The sequence below is a fragment of the Vitis riparia genome, chromosome 18 (assembly GCF_004353265.1).
Source record: "Vitis riparia cultivar Riparia Gloire de Montpellier isolate 1030 chromosome 18, EGFV_Vit.rip_1.0, whole genome shotgun sequence".
Taxonomy (NCBI): Eukaryota; Viridiplantae; Streptophyta; class Magnoliopsida; order Vitales; family Vitaceae; genus Vitis; species Vitis riparia.
The window spans coordinates 2,972,582-2,994,736 of record NC_048448.1 but is presented as its reverse complement, the minus strand read 5'-3'; the positions used below and the strand labels follow the sequence as shown (position 1 = coordinate 2,994,736).

Sequence of the window (22,155 nt, the reverse complement as noted above, 5' to 3'; positions counted from 1 at the left end):
TGATTTTTTGCTTTATTCGGTGTATGGTGGGTGATGCATTCTTTAGTTAGGGGGTATCTCTTGTTGGCATGGGTCTTTTGTTGGAAAAAAAAAAAAAAAAAGGTATGGAAGGTTGCTTTGTTATGCGTGTTTTGGACTATCTAGAGGGAGAGAAATAGGAGAGCCTTCAATAATTGTGAATGTTTGGTCCAACCAATCAAAAATTCCTTCTTGAATATTTTTTGGGATTGGATATAAATAAAGTTGTAATAAGAAGGGAAAACCAAATCACATGCTTCACTTAATAGAATGGTACATAAATTTTAGTTCCCATTTGTGTTTTTATTTCATTCTAAAATGAAAATGTGTTTGTTTCCTTTTTTCAGGTTAGTGATGATATTATGAATTCCATGTCTTCTAAACTTGAATGCCACTTGTTTTATATCATCAGTTGTGCTTCTTAATTTGACATGTATTTACCAATTCAATTCCTATCTTCTCTGACATGATCAATTGAATTTATACATTTTGTAGGTTGTATATGACAATGGTGCAATTGAAGCATTATGCTTGGCAAGTGAGACTTGGGAAACTATAAGTGATGGTTCCTTGTCAAAGACGGTAAAACTAGAATTTGAAAATCCTCATTGACTTGCAAATGTATACATGCATTTGGGGCTTAGAATTAGAATTATGGTTCTTAATTGGAATGCTGATTCAAACTGGAAGGAATTCAATTCTAGTTATAAATCAGATAGTTGTTTCTTGGTTATGAATATGTTAGTATTCTTCTTGGATTTTGAGAAGGATTTAGGCCTAATAAGAAACATGGTATTTTGTCTGAAGTTTTGTTATATCGTGATCTGAACAATTGTGTTGGCTTTCCTAGGGTTTGGTTAAACTATAGGGGACCTCATCGCATATTCAAAAATTACACTGATCTCTCCCCATTGTAGTAGATGGTCATGAATGTCTTGGTCCCTCAATTTTTTTGGAAATTAAAGTTTCAAAAGGATGAATTGGACTAGAAATGAAGGAACCTATCAGTCTAGAGAGGGGGTGAAAGTGATTGCATTGGAGCTAGAAATATTGGAAAATTATCACTGGAATACAACATCCAACACTGTAAATAGATCAATGAACTGTTAATAGTGAAACAAGTGTAGCAGGTACAGCCCTTCAATCCTTGGACTATAGATTCTAAGGTCATTGATGCAACGTCTCAGACATACAGTTAGCATCTCTCTCATTACTTTTGTATAGGCAAAACAAAAATTACATTAAAAGGCCTATGAAAAGGGTGCACCAAAGTATACATGGTGTATCAATTGGCATTATTGAGCAAGCAAAAGAGAAGAAAGAACACAAAAAAAATATGGTCATCCAACTAACTACAATCTTACCAGTCATGACAATGGACCTTGCTAGGTCTCTTCAACTACATGTCATTGCTGTCGACCTTTTTATTTGCCACTAATGAAGCAAATGCTTTGACTCTAGAAGGGGCTTATATTGCATCTGCAAGGGAAAGATAATGGGTTGATTTTTGCACATGAAAAGGTATAATGGAAAGAATAAGTTGATCGATGTCAGTAGCTTTGTGGGGATGCCAGTTGCAGGTTTCGAAAAGGAGATTAGCTCCCTTCTAAGGAACATGGAGGCAAGAGAAGGGCATGGTGTTGAGGCCTTAAGGGGGGAAAAGGAAATCTTTCTTGTCATCCCATTTTGAGAGGGAAATCAGAAAGCTGGAATGCTTGGTTAATTACAATAGTTCTCCTCTGACAGTAAGGGGAAGGGGGAGGAGCAATGGGGATTCAGCTCTTAATATGTGAGGTTGTTTTTTTGCTCTTGGATTGGTTGAGGGAATTTGGTTGCAGACTTGCTCAGGGAGCGGATTGTGTTCTTTTTTATGTTTTAAGGTGTTTCTGTTGATCTAGGTTTGGGGTTCTTTCCTTGTTTTAGGAGTACCTGCTGGGGACAGTCCAGCTTTCTAGGGGTGTAGGGGGTTGGTTTTTGTTTGGGTGGTTGGTATTTGCTATTCCTTTCTCTTTTTTGCTTGCCTTTTGGTGTTAAGTGTATACTTTGTATGTCCTTGGATGCGTCATTTTCCAAGCACTCTTTATAGATTCTCTTAATTTACTTGTTGAACAAAATAAATCAAGAAGAACCATCTCATTAGGAAACAAAGAAGATAAGAACACAAACAATCAAATTTTAGTCTTTCTACTTGATTCTCTGAAATGGACATGATATCTTAAGCAAGCTTGCTAGGCGCCCCTTTGCTAGGCACTGTTAATATATTTTCTGTTTGCCTTTAAAAAAAAACATATTTTCAATTCCTCCAAAGTACTTGGTTATCTCTTTCTTTTCACAGACTAAACTGCAAATTTTATTTTCTTTAGACAGACTAAAACACAACTTTTTGTGTTTAAATTGACCATAGTACCTTATAATCACTTTGCTACAAAGTCAAAACCAATCCACATGTAGCAAAAGATGAAAATACCCTGTTCCATGTAATATATGAAAAACATATGCTGACTCATTACTTTGAATCCAGTTCCTTATCTAATCCTCTTTCATCCAACATTAGGATTTTTTATTTGTTTTCCCATCCTTGTTTCCAATCACTGTGTTTAAAATTCGGCCTAAATTTCAGATCTGATCCTAATTGATTTTATGTCAATTTGCTGCCTTACACTAGGTTAAATTGGCACAGGAGACAAATGGTTTCCATATGCAGAAGCGGTGAGTTGTTAATAGTCTTTAACTTGTTATATTCTTTATGTTAGCATATTGTTTTTCCAAACATCCTCCAATAAGGCATTGTTCTTAGTACTGTTAGTCTTGTTATCATTTTCAAAGTCAACTATAGTCTATATTTGTGTCTACATGAATTTTTCTTTATTTGCATTTTATTCAATTGTTACATTGTAGGATGATGTGAACTATATTTGTGTTTATGTAAAGTTTCATAAGGTGAAGTATTGTTCAACTCCAAAGAGCAAATTATGCCATTTTGCCCTATTTCCTCTTACATATTGATGATCTTAAAATAAGTTTAGGTTTGTTGGATCTCTATTTGGCCATAGTATGTCAATGGACCAATATAGGTTTGACACAGGTTGATGAGTATATCCAAATATGTTTTGCAAAAACAATGTTCCAATAGGATTTGGAGATGTACTGGATTTGCATATGGAACAGAGCTGCCCAATTTGGATTGTTCATATCAAATTAAGACCATGTTCAAATATGAATATGTGGGTTGTATGTACGCAAGTGTGTCCATATGAATGCATCTGTATATGTGTGTGCTGAATTGAATTGTGCATGTCTAGATTTGATTTTTCCAATCAGATTTAAGTCTATAATATTCAGTGGACATCCAATCATCAAATTCACTAAATTTATTGTTTTGGAATGAATAGGTGCTAGATCCTAACTAATATATTCCCAGGTTGTGGAGCATCTTAGTAATAGACATAGGAAATAAAATTCATAAATATTTCATATTAATAAACAATTTTGTATGGATGCAATGAAATAATTGTCTGTGGGAAACAGATCACTAAGGGTTTGGGACAACTTCCTGTTTTTTGGATTTTGCTAGAAGCTAAAGGTGAAACCAAAGTTGTAAGTTTCAAAGGGCGATATTGGTACTACGAAAGTCCTTTAAACATAAAATAACTTCTTACAAAAGTTAAAATATATTATGAACTAACATTTTTTTGGCTCCCCTGTTAAACTCCTTTTTAAGTCATAAGCTCTTTGAATTAAACTAGCTAAACTGGCACAAAAGCTTTTATTGAGCTTAAAAAAAGGGTTTTTGGTTTTTCAGAAGTCGATTCAAGCTGGCCTAAGCATGCAGAGTAAGGCTTGACTTAGCATACATGACCCTCTTTTCTTATGATTGCCATGTTTAGCACAATACATGATGCCATGATAACAAAACAACAATCATGTGCTTTAGTATCTTATTGAAAGAAAGAATTGATTTTCATTTATGTTAAAACCAAGGATGAAAATATCAAAAATTGATAAAATATTGACAACTGGATTTTAAAGAAATTTTGAAAAATATTGAAAATATCAATCGGAAATTCAAAAACAAAAATTGGTGAGAAAGAAATTGATTAAAATTCATAAAAATGTTGAAAAAGCTCTAAGATATAATAAAATAAGCAATAATACATGTGGTAAAGTTATTTTTTAAAATAATATTTGTATGATAAAATTTGTGATATTGGCCGATAATTTGCAGTACTTGAAAGGGAAAATTACACAAGACCCTTGAGGTTATTAATACTACATTGTTAGTACCCAATTTTTTGAAATTACACTAAGACCCCCATGACCTGCTTTCTTGTAACGTCATGGTTAAATTAAAAGAAATGTTTTGAATGCCTTCAATTACCTCATCATACATAATCATCTCCCTAATTGTAATTAAATTTCTTCAAATGTTTCTATTCAAAATCTAATTAATTCTACTTAAAATTACTAATTAAATAGAATTCCTAATTAAGCTCAAACTAAGTAATTAAAATGAGCCAATAATATTGATATTATATAATTAAAAAATAGACATGTAATAAAAATAATTTTCTATTTATTTATTTTAAATAGACTAATGCTAATAAGGCTCAAAGTCTTTATTAGATTTTGTTGATTGGTTGGGTTCTTGCTAAGGGAAGAAGTTTTTTATGATCCTTTAGCGCTCTTTGTATACATCAAGTTGAGACACTAAGAGTGACCCCTGTGGTTTTTCTGTAGTTTTAAGTCGTAAGTTTATTAATTTGACAAACCTTAACTACTAGCTTAAGCCTTTAGCTCGATTGGAATTTGTTTCCTACCTTTGACCTGAGTCAATTTGAAAAAAAAAAAAATGATGTCAAATATAGGTAAACCTTTCCACGGGATCATTTAGATTTGTACATTAGGGAAGCTTTCATTTCCAAAACTAAGAAGCATTATTTGATTTACAAAGTGAATAGGTGTTTTCTTTTTGCAAGATATCAGAAAAGATGTAAACAAGCAGAAGCTTTATATTTTTCAGACATGACTACCTATTTTTCAATCTCATTGTATATGTTTTTCATTCCATTTGGTTTATGAGCTCAAGAACGGCATATTGCAGTGATCCTCTGGAGATTTCTTCTCTCAGTAGTCTGAAGGAAACTGTTGATGCAGTTGGAGATGATGCATCCCAACAGCACGAAAATTTTCAAAATAAAGGGAGGACAAATTCACTTTATATGACAAATCCTGGTTCTGGTAATATTCTGTTCTCTCTGTGGTAAGAATTTCTTGTTCTTTAGCCTGTTCCATATCAGGTGAAAATATTTCTTTCATGGGTTTAACTATCCATTGAGCACTTATAAGTTTTACTTTGTCAATGACATGAAGATTACATGACATGATTGGAAAATGGTTTTGAACCTTTTAAATCGAGCAAGATTTTATATGAAGTATCAGTTGAATTAATTGGAATGGTGATACATAAAGTTCTGTTGTGATTTGTTTTCAAATACAGTTGCATTCATTTTTTTTTTTATGTGCATATAATAGTCCGTGCAAAAATGATATAATGTGGCTTAATATGCCAAACCTCATAAACATTAAAATCTGGAAAGTAGAATAGGATGCAGGCTCTTCATGGAACCCCTAACATGTTAGTTGGAGTTATATTTTTCAATTTAGTTTCTTCTGTTCCCCTCATATTTTAACATCCAACAGCTCTGTGCATGCCCTGGTACATGCCAAATTCCTTCCCCATCAAACTATGTGCTGATCATGCCATCCAGCACTGCTGCACCAGTGAGTGCATTAGCGGTTATTTGAAGACCCATGCTTATACAAACTGAGCTAGAGTTCAGTGGGTTATTTTATTTATATAAACCATAAAAAAACTAACTCCAAGTAGTAAGATTTTGTTTAGTTCAGTGGTCTAGGCTATTTGATTGTGGTCCAATATAGATGTGATGCAGGTAGACTTCAAAGAAAAAGAAAATGAAAAACAAAAAGAAGGGAAGGGGTTGGGAGGGCCAATACAACCCTAACCTGTTAGAGCTGATTTAAGGACCTGAGGTTCTTATAATTTAGGAGTCTCCAGTGATATAATATTTGCTGAACAACAATTGTTATGGAGCTGTTTTATGAGTGACATACATGCATACATATACATGTGTGTGTATATTTCTTGTTTGGTAAGTACAGTGATGTCTTGAATATCTATCAGTATCTACCAACATTTTATGATGCTGTGTAAGACAATGGTTTTATGGCATATTAGGATGCCCCTGGATTGTGAACGTATTAATCCACAAATTTGTAGGATTTTGTCTTGTAAAGTCACAAGTTGCACACACAGTTCATTCAGCATTTTATGGACAATTATCTAATTTCCACTTACAGTAAAGGGAAAGCATGGCCAGAAGGTTTCTGTTGACACATTGGCATCAGAAGTTGTCAATATGAACGAGATTGCTGTAAGCTTTCCTACTCTTTGCTTCAATTCATTACACTTTGTTCTTAGCTTGGAAATACATATCAGAAAAAACTACTTTTTGCAGAGTGCAAATGTCATACAAGATTCTTGACACAATTATTTCTTTTTGTTGATTAATATATAACTAATGGTTCTGTTTATCAGATTTTTTTTTTCATTATTATATTTTTATGATGGGTGGCTTTATGTGTCCTTTGCACTTTTAAAAGGTTTTGATGCATCATAGTAAAGGTTTTAAAAGAATTTGTGGATTGTCAGTTTTATTTATGGGATATGTGGCAGCAGCTGATATGCATGCACATATGTTATTGTTGATTATTTTATATTTTTGCTCATTTCAGGTAGGTAGAAGGACCCGGAGAAGGAAAACTTAAGTTACTTTGGTTTTTTTAAGAGACAATGAGTTTTTATACTTCTTGATAAAAAGGCAAATATTACAATTAGTCATGGGGGGCGCAATCTTAGTGATAAGATGTACGCTCTTGCTGTTTGTAAATAACAAATGATGTGCTCTTTCTGTAAGTGGACCAAAGTTTGGACTTGAATATTGTGTAATTGAATCAAGTTTTTAGAAATGTAAATGCAATTTTTGGATAAGAGGAATTTAGAGTGAGTTCCGGAGTGGTCATCTCTGCTGGGAAAATCTCTTGTACTCTTTTTGACAATGCACATGTAAAATGGACTTAAAACTTTCACTTTGTTGACACTGTTGAGTGTGAAATTTCCAGGACTAGTGAAATTGTGTGGAGGCAATTACTGTTGGCGGCCAATAAATGAAAAACAATGGTCACATTGGGCCTACTGGGGAATACTGTTGATGATTCAATTGGATGGAAGCTATTACTCAAATCCACATGAATACCAATACAAGGGCATCATCATTGCTTTTTAGATTTTGTTTTTCAGGGAAAATATGGTACCTTCGGGCCCTTTCATTTGGGAAGCATTTATTTTTCTGCGGCCATTCAACATACCCTGATCTGATCACTTCCCTTTCATTGTGTCTGGAGCCTAGCGAGACCATTGTGAATTTGTCAAAAGGTGAATATGGCTGAAATCTTAAACAATGACAAGCTCATTATGCCAAACTATCATTTTGAATATAACAGCACATAAAATTTACACTTGTCATATTATAAAATTTTGACATCATTTCCTCATAGATGAATTCAAAATTGCTTGATCATTTCTATTCTGTATGTTGCATCTACATAGGATACATTAAACTAAGAAGCCCTAGTTGGTTTTTACCTGACTTCATTTCGTTTTTCTCTCGACACAACTTACAACACACTTGATCTGTAATACTTCTAGAAACTGAAGAATATGCTCCGTATGCATCATGAATTACCTCACTTTCTAGCCTCCAAACCCTCTTCTCTCAAACAGGAACAAATGAATAAATAAATAAAATATAAATACATAGTGACTAGGAAATTTGGGATGATTTTTACAATCTTCAAGGGTCAAAGCAATTGGCGGAGTTGCTGATTCTCTTTCCGGAGAGACTGGATTTCTTTCATCAGCTCAGCTTGGTTTTCCAAAATCGAGCTTGCCACACTTGAGATTTCTGTCTGGCAGTAACTAAAGAAGAATAATTACAAGGAAAAAAACCTAGCAAAACCAATGGAAATCTGAGAATGACACCACATATTAAATACCTCTTGAATATGAAATTGTCTCAGAATTTCGATGTGAAGGTTCCTCATATCTTTGTGTATGGATTTCTGAAAGGAATCAAGGGTTTCTTCAAGGGTGCTTCGAAACATCTGAAGGGTAAATGAGGTTCCCTGCTGGGTATCTGACTGAGAAGGACCTTTCTGGGATAGTGATGTTCCTCCCTGTTACAGTACTACAAGTCAATAAATCATTTTCATTTAACAAGCTAGCATCATCAACATGTGTGATGATTCATCATCACCACCTCATAACCAAAGCAAGTGAGACCTATGCATGATCTACACTTTAGTCAAAAGCACGATGGTGAGAGAACTTTAGATGACAGAACACCGATAAACCTATCATGGTCACACCCTTGTACGGAAGCAAAAGCCTGATGTGTTCTTTTTGAACCCATCCGATATTTTATACATTTACCATTGGATGAGTCCCTGCTTCTGAGGCAGCTGATGTAACAGAATTAAATAAGCCATTCAAAATTTCTGCTCTGGTTTCAGCTCCTGTTTTCTTTATTTTTGGTGAACCAACAGGAGAGGTCCCATCACTGGAGGATAAGGTAGTGCTTATTCTCTCGGCATAGGTGGAAAATCTTCGTGGGAGGGTCAAGGATGCTGGTGATCCTGGCAGTTCAAGGTTACCCTGTCTGGTGACAGCTTTTGTATCTAGAGGCAGAGATACAGAAATAGAAGGGAAATTTTCTGGGACTCCCAGTGGAGTTTCCTGATTAAAAGAGAAATCTTTGGCACGCAAATTTGCAAAAGTCAGGTTTTGATTTGACGAGGAGCTTCCACTCATATGACTTCTTGATGACCATAGTTCTTGTAATCCAGAAAACATTGACCCTGATGCTAGACCACTAGCTGCCAACATCCCAAAGCGAGACAGTGTAGGCTGACGGTGGTGGGTAAATTTATCAGAAAATCTCTCACCACCCCAGGCTTTTGGAGGAGTGATGGAAGTGTCTTCACTTTTGAAAGATGAAGTAGTAGATGATCCCGGTGCTGTAAGGGAAGCGTGAGTGTCCTGCATGAAGTGGTCGTAGATAAAACATAATTCAGAAAATACAAATTGAAATAAAGTTCGCTTAGGCCATAAAATTGGGCTAAACTATTTACAAGAGAGAAAATTTTACTTATTATGGTACTCTTTAAAGTCGCATAAGAGTCACCGTAAGCCATATTTATTATAAGATAACCACATATTAACTCAAAATGTTCAGTTCATGTGCTATTTTTTTCCACAAGATTACAGCTGAAGAATCATATCCATAGATCAGACCATATGTACAGCATCTTAATCATATCCACAAACTGCAGATCGAAATGTCTATAGAGTAATAAATCAATAGACAACTCACACGCTCTTTCCAGAGTATTTGGGCTGATATGATCATGTATTAGTTCACAATTTTCAGTTGGTGCAGCATTCTTTGATGAGACTAAGCCCAAAATTCACATTCATGGGATATCTCATCATCATTTCTTAGATGAATGCTAGTGAAAAAGGTAGAACAGTTGGTCTTCTAAAATTTTTCTTAAAAGTGGTCCAATGTACACACAGATCATTTGTGTTCTTTCCCTATATTTCTGGAATAAGCAACAGTCAAGTAAAAAGAAATGAGCATGGGAATCTAGGTAAGACAGTATTTCACAATTAGAAAGAACAAAAGACAAACCATATTTCACAACGCAGTTACATAGGCACTGAGGGGAAAGAAGTACCGACCTGCCTGGAAGTTGAATTGGATTTCCAATTGAATATTGGATGATTATTGCCCTCACCCTCTGCTATAGAGGATCTCCTACTAGGTGAAGAAAACAGAGACGAAGGCTTCTTATCAAAAGGTAGATAATCTTTCTTTGCTCCTTCATGATCATCCCAAAGCTTATCAAGTGTAGGTGTAAGTGGTTGAACATCCACGAGAGGAGAAAACACCTCCATATCGTCCTTGAAGGTATAACCGGAATGAGGAGCATGTAATTTTGCCAATGTTCCACCTAGCCGCAGATGACTTCTACTCGGTGTTTCCTCTGCCATAGACAAACAGAGCGAGCTTGACATAGAACCACCACTGGTTACAGTAAGTGAAGATGCTTCTGTTGACGGACCTAGGCGGCCAGGATTTTGAGAACCAGGTAACGCCATGGATAGTGAAAGACTTGATGATGTTACAGACAGAAGTGGGTCAGGAATAATGACTGAATCTTCGGTAGCACCTCCCATAAGAGCAATCTCAGGGCTGCAATTACTTTCATCTACAATTACAGGTTTTGATCTTTGCCAGCATAAACTTGTGACAGCCTGATCAGAACTATAAATATTAAGTAATCTATCAAAAACTACATAGATTTAGATCGACAAAGATTAAAAGAGTTGAGGTTGTCAAATGCAAATCTGTGAACTGAATGATAAAGTATCATCAGTCAGGACAATTTGTTAAAGATGACACTCTTCGATGGCATATACACAAGTGGCATGATCTACTAACTCATTAGACATATTCCCATCACAACATTACTTTCTTTTTTGACCTAGTCTTCATTTCTAAGCAAAGGCTTACTTAGTTTTTGTATCCAGCTAAAAGCTTTGTATCTTCCACCTACATGAGGCATTTCAAACTGCTATATAAAGTAGATGCATCCTCAATTTTCCAAAGTGTATTTACACTTCCTCAGATGAACCCTTCAATGAATCAAAAGTTTCCCAGTAATTTTTGAGTGTTAGGGCCTGAACGAATTCCTCAAGTAGGTCTCAGAGCGCAACAAGAAAGACAAAGTACAATCTCCAGTTTTGGCTCTCAAGCAATTCATTGCACTATCAATATTAAAGCAACAACAGTCATAAACAAGACAAGGTTCTGAAAGCAACTATAATTTGGTAGAGATGAAGGTTTTAAGTGGCTACAAGTCTATAGTGTCAAATGAGCATGCCAGCATATATAAGCATCTGTACATATTACGACTTCCCATTTTTATCTTTTTTCTCTTGAGAACTCTCTACTTCTGTTACTTTCAGATATTTATCACATTACCAACATCATCTGCAATTTAATAAACATCAATTTATCATTTGCCAACACTATTTTTACCTACTGGTAAATTACAGAGATTGCAAGTAATATTAAGTGGTACATAAACAAAAAACTAAAAAATTAAACAAAACAAAACAAACCAGAAAACAGGTCACTCTATAGATGTAGCAGAAAAAAGTAAAACAAAAAGAGTGAACGTTTCAGAAATCAACCATTGATTAAGTAAATAAAGGAAAGGCCTTCCTTATATTGCCCTTAAGGCTTGGCTCAAGTGGTAAAGGTGGGAAGGGTTTGTGGGAGGTTCCGGGCTCAAGTCCTAGTGGGGACAAAAAAATTACCTATCAAAAAAAAAAAAAGGCCTCCCTTATATTGATTATCCATGGACTCTGAGCCCATTAGGTTTTGATGTGAAGAAGCAGCAGCACATTGGACCTGCCTCTCTTAGAGAAAAACAAGGAACTAGACATGTGTTGGGCCCCTAAATGGTCACTTCACCCTTTCTTATAACCCCACACAGCTACATACAATGCATGACCAAGACTATGATTACCCTTCACAGAAGGGGATCCACATGTCAAAATACTAGCTCCTCCATCATGATGGTGGCAGGCATAACAAATGGTAGTGGATGGTTTCAAAGGGCCCTAGAACAAACATTCAGAATATTCAGAGGGGGGGGGGGGGGGGGGGGGGGGTTGGTTTTGAGCTAAAAAAATCAATGTGAGAGGAACATGACTCTGGTCAAACAAGCAACTTTGCCCTTCTCATGTAAATAAAAGAATGTGTGTACATAATGTGAAAGAAAGATACGATTAGGTTAGAACTGGTCACACTGCATTGGTTAGAGGTGCTGAATAAAGAATTGCATCCATAGCAGAGGTTGGGTCTTCTTTTCCCACGAATGGGTGGTAAGATGGGTGGGATTTACATAGATATACTTCACTGTGAAACCAGGGAAAAAATTTTGCAGTGCCATCCCAGTAGTGAGAGATAAATGCATATATCAATTATGACTGGTTGCTGGGACTGCACTTCCCTTTGATATTGCTTTAGCACATAAAATATCAATTACACATACTTATATGCTGTATGCAAGCAAATGACAAATTATAAGCAAGCCAAGAGAGAGTGAAAAATCTTCAAATTTAGGGAACCCTTGATTGATAACAAATATTGAGCAAGAAGAATTCACCTCTGAATTACCATAAGCACAGAGAATGGAGAAAGGCTGTGGTTTTCCACGGACATCATAGAATACCACCTGGCCATGACTTGTTCCAGCTGCTAGAGTCCAGCCATCATCTCTAAATGCCAATGAAGAGAATGGCATCTCATAAGGAATGCAAAATGAAGGTCTTCTGGACCCTCTGTCAAAAGTATACAACTTTTTATCTAGACCTACACTAGCAATCATCTGCATGAGAAAAAAGAAATTGGATAACAGAACTAACTACTTTTCAATTCACACCTCAAAGAAGACTCACCATTCAATGACATGTAACAAATTCAATTTCTATGAATAAAAGGATGAAATAGGACAGCCAATAAAACAATGAAGAGACCTTATCATTGGAGGGTGAGAAGGTAACCCCAGCAGTTGGTGCAGAGTGCTGCTTCAACCAAGAAACCTGGGAAGTAGAAAAATACATTTATACTTGAAACATTCTTCCCAGCCAAAAAGACTGGAACATGGATAGTGAAACATGGATCTTCTGGAAGAAAAGGGAAAAAGGCAAAAATAAATAAATTAAAAAACTAAAAGACAAGATTCCAATTTTATCATGTTAAATAGAGCAGGAGAAGCAAATTATTGACAATGCAATAATAGAAATTTCATCGACACATCGTAGATTTAAGGTACCACTTGTTAAACAAGAAAGTAGATCCAAGAAATGGTTTTAGTTTTACAATTCTACCACTAAAATTTTTTGAACAGAAGAAATATTTATTTATTTAACTCTTTTTCCTGGATGTTGCTTTGCATGATTTAGGCAGGCTGCAAACTTCCAATACCCATTTATTTAAAATCATGCAGTACTTTAATAGCACAACAACACAAATACAAGCAACATGAGCCCTTTTAAACCATTTTTACAATCCATTTTTCATATTATCAAATAAACTTAATTGTTCTATAAATTTCATTAAACATGAAATTCCATTAAGGGTGTGTTTAGCTTGTCAACATCTAAACTTGGGAATGGAAATCATATTTGCCAAAATAAATTCTCGAAATGTAATGGATGCTAGATTTCAATCCAATGTTTAGCTAAAGTTAGAAATTATTGAAATGTAATGGATGTTAGAATTCAATCCTAATATTTGGCTGAAGTTGGAAATTTGAAAATCTCTTTCAAATTTTATTTCCATTATAGCTTTTGGTTATCTTGGAAATTACTGGGGAATTAATGTAAATTTGCACCACAATGCAAGAAATGTTTACAAAAACTGGATTCAGTATGAAAAAGAAAGAAATAAAATAAGTTGTCCACCTTCCTTTTATCTTCATTCCTTAGGGTTGGAAATAAAAAAATAAAAAAAATCATCAAGACCTCATTCTCAAATTATATCATGTCCAAGGAAATCAAAACCTGAAATTGTGTGCAACAGAACATGGTAATCTTATAACTGGATATAAGATACTCATTCCCTAATTAAGATATCCATGAACCAAACATATCCTAAAGGATCTAACTTATTTAGCCATCTAAGGTTTTCATCCCAACAAATGTATTTCTTATTCATAAACTATAGAACATGTTACGAACCTTTGGGCTGTGACCAGTTGTATCCCACAGATGTATTGACCCATCATCACCAGCAGTCACCAAAAGGTGTCGACTACTTCGTGAATAATCAAGCACTCTTAATACCTGATCTTAAAATCCATAAAAGATTTAGCATTTAGATACCAGAAACTCTAAACCACAAACACCATTAAAGCAGTAACCAGATGCAACAAACTAAACAACCTGTTGATTGGGGTCCTTGAGTTCAGCCACCTTTGCACCAGATGCAAGGTTGTGTAGAATAAGAACCCCATTTAAACTAATGGAAGCCAAGTGCTCATCTTTGTAATTGTACATTGCCCCAGTTATCACATCAGTATGACCCCTCAACCACTTAATGCAACATCTCCTCTGCAAATCCCATATTCTTACAACTTTACCACTTCCCCCAGAACATATGTACCTGGATCCCTTGTTGCTAAAATTGATAGCAAATATAGATTCCTGAAATTGAAACAAAGAAATCTAACAAATCCTCAATTTTCGAAAGTAAACAAAATAGATACTACACAGTAAAAAGACATCTAACAGACAGTAACCCAAGGACATGGGGTACACAAAGTTACAACCAAGAGAAAAGAAACAGATAGAAGAAGAGAGAAAAAAAAAACAGGAAATTCAAACAAGGTAGCCACAAAACCAATTTTTCAACTCTAGTACCACAAACTATGAAGAAAGTCAAAACAGGAGCACCTACCATTTGAATTTCAGATGATCTCCACCCCCACACGTATAATCTTTTCAAGGTAACATCCTTATTTTTCAACAAGAACACTCCACTAGTCTCCCCCTAAAAGATCTTTATATCCTACTCCCTCCAATACACCAGATCACACAAGGAAGAGCAGCACTCCAACATTTCTTCCTACGTCTTCCAATAAATCTCATATGTAGGCTCAAAAATAACACCCTCAACCAACTCCAAAGAGGGCAAATAATCAGACACCAAAGTTCCCTAGCCAACAAAAAATGAAGGAGGAATAGCATTCAGCATCGATGTCGCAGATTCTCTCTCTATGCATCAGCTGGCCAAAGGTTAGAATCTTCTCCCAAATTGTGATCCAAACAGGATGCCTACTTGAGAAGGGTCATTAAGCCCCAAGTCTAATTTTTATAGACCTGACTCCAATCCCTTGAATTAACACCTTGAAAAAAAGGCGAATCGAATGTTAAAGAAAGCTAACCCTATTCCCTTGAACTGATGCTTTGAGAAAAAAATTTGCCATCAATCTACCACTTGCAATCTTTTTTTCCATAACGTAACATTGGGATCCCTAGCCACCACCCTAACCCTACGGATTTTGTTGAGAAGGAAACCGGCAACTCCAACTCCCGATCGTGCAACTCACTTATATGTTTAGAATCTCAAAACCCCCCATGTTTGGTCCAACCCTGTAGTTAACTAGCACTGCTCCTCTGATCTCTGCTTAAAAAAGGAAATAAGAAGAGGAAAGGAAAAGGAAGATGAAAAAGAAAAAAGAAAACCTTCCCTCCAAAGGGATATCAATAAAAAAAAAAGGATCATTACATAGAACAACCAAAATCTCAAAAGTAAGCATAAAAAGTTGAAACAATGTAATTTTTGGAGAACCTAATCAATACCATACCATCAGTTATGGTTGTGGCTTTTGTTTCTTTTATGACCTCGATTTGAATAGTTAATTTTATCTTCAAAACAGCAATTAAAAACACAAAGGCCGTGTAAATTCTTTAGGAAATCCAAATGTGCCCTTAAAATATAAAGGCATCCTTATAGAGTAACACATCCCCAGGTTCCAGAATCTAAATAAGTATCTACAGCATCTGCTCCATACCCTGGCATAGTGAATTAATTCTTCTTTATGGGCATTGCTCTCAATCAAAATGGAGATTGAGATTATATTACTCTCCCCAGTGTTTGCTCCCGTAAGAAGGGAATAATGTTGACAAGAGTTTCCTTACAGACCCCTCAACCACAAACACCTACAAAGACAAAATCGCCCCAAATTTATCCAATCATAAAAATAAACAAGAGGAAAATTTACCTCGATGTTGTCTCCGCTTTCACTCCCAGAAACTGGAATAGTTCCGATAATTTGTCCGTTTTTCCGCCATAGAGAGATCTTCTTGTCTTCTCCAGCACTTGCCACAACCAAATCTTTGGGAAAAAAAAATGCATCCCAGTTCAATTAGAGAGAGACAGACAGACAGATAAAGATGAAGAATGCCAAACTTTTCAGTTGCTGTGTATACGAAGGAAAAGTGAATAAAACAGACTTTCGGTCTTACGTTTTCAGTGCCTGTTTGGAAAAAAACTCGATTCACCTAAGCCAAATGGTCATGCCGAACTCAGTCATGTGGATTTTTTTTTTTTCTTTTTTCTCGGCACCTAAAACAGAATTTTCGAGATTTCAAGATTCGGAATTCTAACACCTTTTCTTTCCTCACATTTTCTCCGCAACCAAACACAAGAAAGAAAAGAGAGAAAGGAAACAGCATGTGGAGTGACTCACTGGTGTGACTCCACTTGACTGAATAGACATGGTGACCCGGTGAAGGCGAGTAGCTCAGAGTGCAGGGGTCGCCCAGCCCTAAGGAGACGTCGAAAAGCTTGACGGTGTCACCTCCGCTGGTCGATAACATCGCTATTGACGGATCTGCAAAATGCGACGTCGCCATTTTTTCCAGCTTCAAATTTTCCGTCAAATTCACAATCACCTATCGTGATTCTCGATAAAATTTTGGAAAGTTAGGTATATACCATCGTTTGCTTCTGTTCTGATGCAAATGCGGGAAACCCCAACTGCCAGGAGCGAAAAATAAAATTTCAAATGCGAAAGTGCGGGTATCCAAGTTCTTTTTTTTTCTTTTTCTTTTTTTAATCCCATTTTCCACGTGTGAAATTTTCTTCTCGATACATCATAGTTGCATTTTATTATAAAAAAAAAAAAATTTAAATATGTAATTTATAGTGGATAAAAAATATCCTTACAAATCCCCTGTTATTCTAATAATTGTTTTATTCTTATTTACCCTCTCCATTGAAGGGTAAATATCCTTATAACAGTTATTAAATATTTTGGATATTCTTTTAATTGGCTAAAAAACTTTTATAAGTGGATAAAAAATTAAAACACTAGGTTAGTGGGGCCACCCACTTAATTTTGACGTGAAAATAACACTTATTACATCAAATATATATATTTTTTAATAATATTATCTAAGTAAAAAACCATGAATATTTGGAATAATTCAATTGGGTTGATATAACATAACATAGTTTAAGAGATAATATATTTGAATAATAATGGAATAAGATAATTTATTTCATCACTCATTTTATTTTTTCATTCATTCAAATATTCGATAGAAAAAGTAATCAAATAAAATGTTTCATATCAGATAAGGGATAAAATTATCAAAATTATATATATATATATATATATGACTTAATTTTATCATCGAATATGGATGTTTGTTGTTGTATGGGGGTGTTTCTAACATCCCTATATATATATATATATATATTAAATAAACATGACATAAAAAGATTATTTATAAAGTTTAAATATTTTAATAAGTTATAAGTATTAAAAATTTTATTTTTTCAAAATATCAAAAAATATGGTATTAAAAATCATATCTTATGATATAAATTTTTTATAATAGAATATATCTTAAAACATATATATATATATATATAGACATGTCTTTCTTTTTGTTTTGGGTGGAAGGAGTACCAAATAAAGGGACTTTTCTCAATAGTATGGCAATTTAAAAAAGTTATTCTTAAATTATTATAGTAGAAGAAGTTATTACAAATATATGGTAGTTTTTGCCACCTAAAAGAGATGATGAACGGATAAATTTTTTTTTAAACCAAAATCGTATTTTCAAATTTCAAAAGACGTCCGATTTTAAAAAAATTTCAAAAGGAAATCGTCTCTTGAAGAGACGATTTCCCATTATTTAATATTTTTTAAAAAAAAAATCCCAAAAAAAAAAAAAAAATCCCCAAGACGATTTCCCATTAAAAAAATTCCAAATTATATGAAAAAAAAAAAAAAAAAAAATCCTCAAGGAACTCGTCTTGACGAGTTCCCATGAAAAATTTAAATTTTTTTTTTAAATCCCAAATTTAAAAAAAAAAAAAAAAAATCCTCAAGGAACTCGTCTCTTGAAGAGACGAGTTCCCATAAAAAAAAATAATATTTTTCTTTTTAAAAAATCCCAAATTAAAAAAAAAAAAAAAAATCTCAAGGACGAGTTCCCATTTTTTTTAAAAAATTAATATTTTTTTTAAATTAATATTTAAAAAAAATCCAAAAGGGAAATCGTCTCTTGAAAAGACGAGTTCCTATTAAAAAAATTAATATTTAAAAAAAATCTCAAATTATAAAATAAAATAAAAAATTCCAAAGAGGAAACAGTCTCTTTAAAAAAAATTAATATTTAAAAAAAATTAATACTTTTATAAAAAAAATCCCAAATTATTAAAAAAAAAAATATTCCAAAAGGGAAATCGTCTCTTCATTAAAAAAAATTAATATTTTTCTTAAAAAAATCTCAAATTATAAAATTTAAAAAAAAATCCAAAATGGAAATCGTCTCTTCATAGGTAAGTCGTTTGCTATGAACAATACCATTTGCTATTTTGAACAACACTGTTTGCTATCATAGGTAAGCCGTTTGCTATCATAACTAACCCGTTTGCTATCATAGCTAGCCCGTTTGCTATTTCGAAGAAGAACGTTTGGTATCATACCGTTACACTCTACCAATTCCATTTTAAACTCAAACTTTAACCACTCATCATACCTTTTTACAACTTCTCATACACTATAAATTACCTTTTTCATTCTCATTTTCACCTTCAAACTTCTTCACTTGCATTTTCTCACTTTTCCCACTTGAAACTAAAATTTTCACTTCTCAGTTTTTCACCTTGGTAGACTTTGAGCATATTTCTAAGGTAATATTTTTGCTTTATTTTATTTTATGATATATAGTTTTTATTATTATATCAGTTTTTATTGGTATATCAGTTTTTATTGGTAGGTAATATTTTTGCCTTTTTATTATTATATCAATTTTTATTGATAGGTAATATTTTTGCCTTTATTTCATATTTATTGTGTAATACATGATAGATTAGATATTTGTTGTTACATGCATTTTTTTTAATTTATTTGATTTATGATAATTTTGTTAGAATATTATTTATTGTAAATTATCATTATATAAAGATAAATGAATTAAATCATTAAAAAAATAAAAATGATATTATTTTATTTAATTAATATTAAATAATAGGATTATTGCTTATGTTTATTAATAAAATATTAAAATTTAAATTTAAAAATAAAATAAATATTGATAAAACGAGAATGAAAAATAATAATAATAGAATAATTATATTTCTATATATTTTGCATAATATATGATTTTTAAAAAATATTAAAATTTTAAAAATACAAATACAAATACAATATTATCCAAAATTATGAATTGATCTTATATATTTTTTTAAATTAATAATAGTGTTAAATAATTAACAAATTTGTTATAAAATGAGATGTAAAAATAAAAATAAAAGTAAAAATAAAACTAAAATGTTATTTGATTTATTATATATAAAGTAATTTAACACATATATAAAATAGTAACCGTGACTATTAAATGTATCTAATATATATTTTAATATTAAAATATTATATACATTTAAATATCCATTTTAAAAAAGAAAAGAAAAGAAATATATAATTGTACAATGTTAGAATATATAATAAAATAAAATAAATAAATAAATTTAGTAATGGTGGTTAGTGTTAAATTATTTTTTTTTGCATTTAATATTATTTAAAAAATATTAAAATATAAGAAATTTAAGTAGAACATTATCCGAAATTATGAATTTATCTTCTATATTGTAAAAAAATTAATATTAGTCTTAAATTATTGAAATAATTCTTGTAAGATATTGAGAGCTAAAAAATAAAAATAAATAAAAGTAGAAATAAAACTAAAATATTATTTGATTTATTTAAATGGATATTTAATGTATAATATATATATATATATATATATATATATATGAGTAATTTTCTATAATATAACATAGTAACCGTGAGTATTAAAGATATATAATATATATTTAAATATTAAAATATTATATACATTTAAATGTCCATTTTAACAAATAAAATAAATATATAATTGTAAAATGTTATAATATATAATATTATTAGTGTGAAATTATTTTGAAATTATTTTTTTGCATACATTATATATATATATATTAAAATATAAGAAATATAAGTAGAACATTATTCGAAATTTTGAATTTGTATTCTATATTTTATAAAAATTAACATTAGTCTTAAATTATTGAAAAAATTCTTGTAAGAAATTGAGAGCTAAAAATTAAAAATAAATTAAAGTAGATATAAATTTAAAATATTATTTGATTTATTTAATTGGATATTTTAATATATATATATATATATATATATATATATATATATATATATATATATATATATATATATATTGTGTATAATATAAAATAGTAACCATTAGTATTAAAGGTATATTATATATATTTAAATATTCAAATATTATATACATTTCATATCTATTTTAAAAAATAAAAGAAATAGATAATTGTAAAATGTTAGAATATATAATAAAAGAAAATAAATAAATTTAGTAATGGTTGTTAGTATTAAATTATTTTTTTGCATATAATATTAATTAAAAAAATATAAAAATATAAGAAATATAAGTAGAACATTATCCGAGAGTTGGTCTTATCTTATATAATATGTAAATGGACATTTAAAATGTTATATTATATACATTTAAATATCCCTTTTTAAAAAGAAAAGAAATATATTGTAATGGACAATGCACCATAATATTAGTAAAATAGATTTGCAAAATATACATTGTTTATTATCATAAATTTTATTGATGATGATACTTTTTTGTTGATCTTTTGAATATGTTTTATAATGGACGGTTACACCACGGTGTTGTGCTATACTAGGGGTGAAATTATTGATTGTGAATTTGGGGTAAGTTATAATCGTTCTCCTGATAAAGGTGTTTTAATCAATAGTATGATAACATTTGATGAGTTAGAAACAAAATTGTGTCATGCTCTAAATATCAATCATACTTATACCAAGTTAAATATGGTGTTCCGATATCCAGTTCCCTTTCCAAATGGAAATGGTACTGTTAATTATGTCCCTTTGCCTATTCAAGATGATGGTGATGTAAGGATAATGTTTACCGTTGTCGCACAATCTCCTTCTCCAAATACTATTGAAATGTATTGTCAAACTTCTTCCATTGATTATCACCCTGTGCCTAGTAGCTTTACTACCCCATTGCATATTGAAAGTCTAGGTCCAAGTCAACATATGGTAGAAAATAACACATCTTCCCCTAAGTATATGCAAAGTTATGATAATGACATGGAATCTATATTTAGGGTAGATATGGCAGGGGTTACTGAGTCAATTGTAATGACAGTTGGAAATTATGTTGATATTTTACCTGGAAATGATGATGACAATGTAGAGTTATTTGATGAAGATGATGGTAATGAGGATATTATGGACATGGAGGATAATGAAAATACAGAAAATGATGCATCATTGCTAGGTGGTGGTGAACATGATGTCCCTTCCCCAATATTTAGAGAATTGAATTGGGATGTAATTAACTTCATCGTTGATAAGGATTTAATAGCACGCACTGGCTTATGGAATGAATCAGATGAATTGTTTAAGGGTTTGTGGTTTGAGAGTAAGGTGGACTTACAATATGCTGTTAAACGTTATTCTATATGTAGGAATCAACATTTGATTGTTATTGAATCTGAGCCAGATATTTGGGCTGTAAAGTGTAAAAAATGGTTTGAGGGTTGTAATTGGAGACTTCGTGCATGTCGTCATAAATGGTTTGTTTGAGATAACAAAGTACATAGGTTCTCACATTTGTATTTACCCTAAACTATCACAAGACCACTCACAATTAGACTTAACCTTCATTGCACGAAAAGTTCAAAATGTCCAAAGTGATCACACAATTTTAATTGTTGCATTACATCAAATAGTGACAGATAAATTTGGTTATAATGTTCATTACAAGAGGATTTGGGAAGCAAAGAGGAAAAC

At 32.3% G+C, this 22,155-nt stretch overlaps 2 protein-coding genes across 7 annotated transcripts in view; one reads left to right on the top strand and one right to left on the bottom strand.

Annotated features, from left to right (window-relative positions):
• The window catches only part of LOC117906754 (sister chromatid cohesion protein PDS5 homolog A), a 79,672-nt gene extending 72,579 nt beyond the window's left edge, over window positions 1–7,093 (top strand). The window contains exons 27-31 of one of the 2 annotated variants that reach the window (XM_034819928.1): window positions 514–600; window positions 2,684–2,727; window positions 5,120–5,278; window positions 6,397–6,470; window positions 6,832–7,093. In XM_034819928.1, the coding sequence (XP_034675819.1) occupies window positions 514–600; window positions 2,684–2,727; window positions 5,120–5,278; window positions 6,397–6,430 (324 nt within the window). In that variant the 3' untranslated portion in view covers window positions 6,431–6,470; window positions 6,832–7,093. The remainder of the gene's footprint in view (window positions 1–513; window positions 601–2,683; window positions 2,728–5,119; window positions 5,279–6,396; window positions 6,471–6,831) is intronic. The other variant, XM_034819927.1, reaches the window with a different exon arrangement.
• Window positions 7,094–7,621: 528 nt separating this feature from the next.
• LOC117906755 (protein NEDD1-like) lies at window positions 7,622–16,784 on the bottom strand. Of its 5 annotated transcripts, none has more exons than XM_034819929.1 (10): window positions 16,483–16,784; window positions 16,015–16,127; window positions 14,174–14,455; window positions 13,970–14,074; window positions 12,764–12,829; window positions 12,394–12,615; window positions 9,896–10,471; window positions 8,588–9,193; window positions 8,152–8,331; window positions 7,622–8,064 (listed from the first exon to the last, which is right to left on the bottom strand). In XM_034819929.1, exons 1-10 carry the CDS (start codon window positions 16,646–16,648, stop codon window positions 7,957–7,959), a joined length of 2,424 nt encoding a protein of 807 aa, XP_034675820.1. In that variant the 5' UTR covers window positions 16,649–16,784; the 3' UTR covers window positions 7,622–7,956. The 5 variants fall into 5 exon arrangements, with proteins under 5 accessions (XP_034675820.1, XP_034675822.1, XP_034675821.1 ...); XM_034819931.1 differs by having other exon boundaries at window positions 7,622–8,060; XM_034819930.1 differs by having other exon boundaries at window positions 14,174–14,434; window positions 16,483–16,783.
• Between the last annotated feature and the right edge of the window lie 5,371 nt (window positions 16,785–22,155).

What these genes read in the sequence shown, in the direction of transcription:
- LOC117906755 (XM_034819929.1), bottom strand. Translation starts at nt 16,648, where the DNA reads ATGGCGACGTCGCATTTTGCAGATCCGTCAATAGCGATGTTATCGACC. An exon ending in AGTCAAGTGGAGTCACACCA is followed by an intron (nt 16,128 to 16,482) that starts GTGAGTCACTCC and finishes TTTTTCCCAAAG; the next exon opens with ATTTGGTTGTGGCAAGTGCT. An exon ending in AAGCAGGGACTCATCCAATG is followed by an intron (nt 8,332 to 8,587) that starts GTAAATGTATAA and finishes GTACTGTAACAG; the next exon opens with GGAGGAACATCACTATCCCA.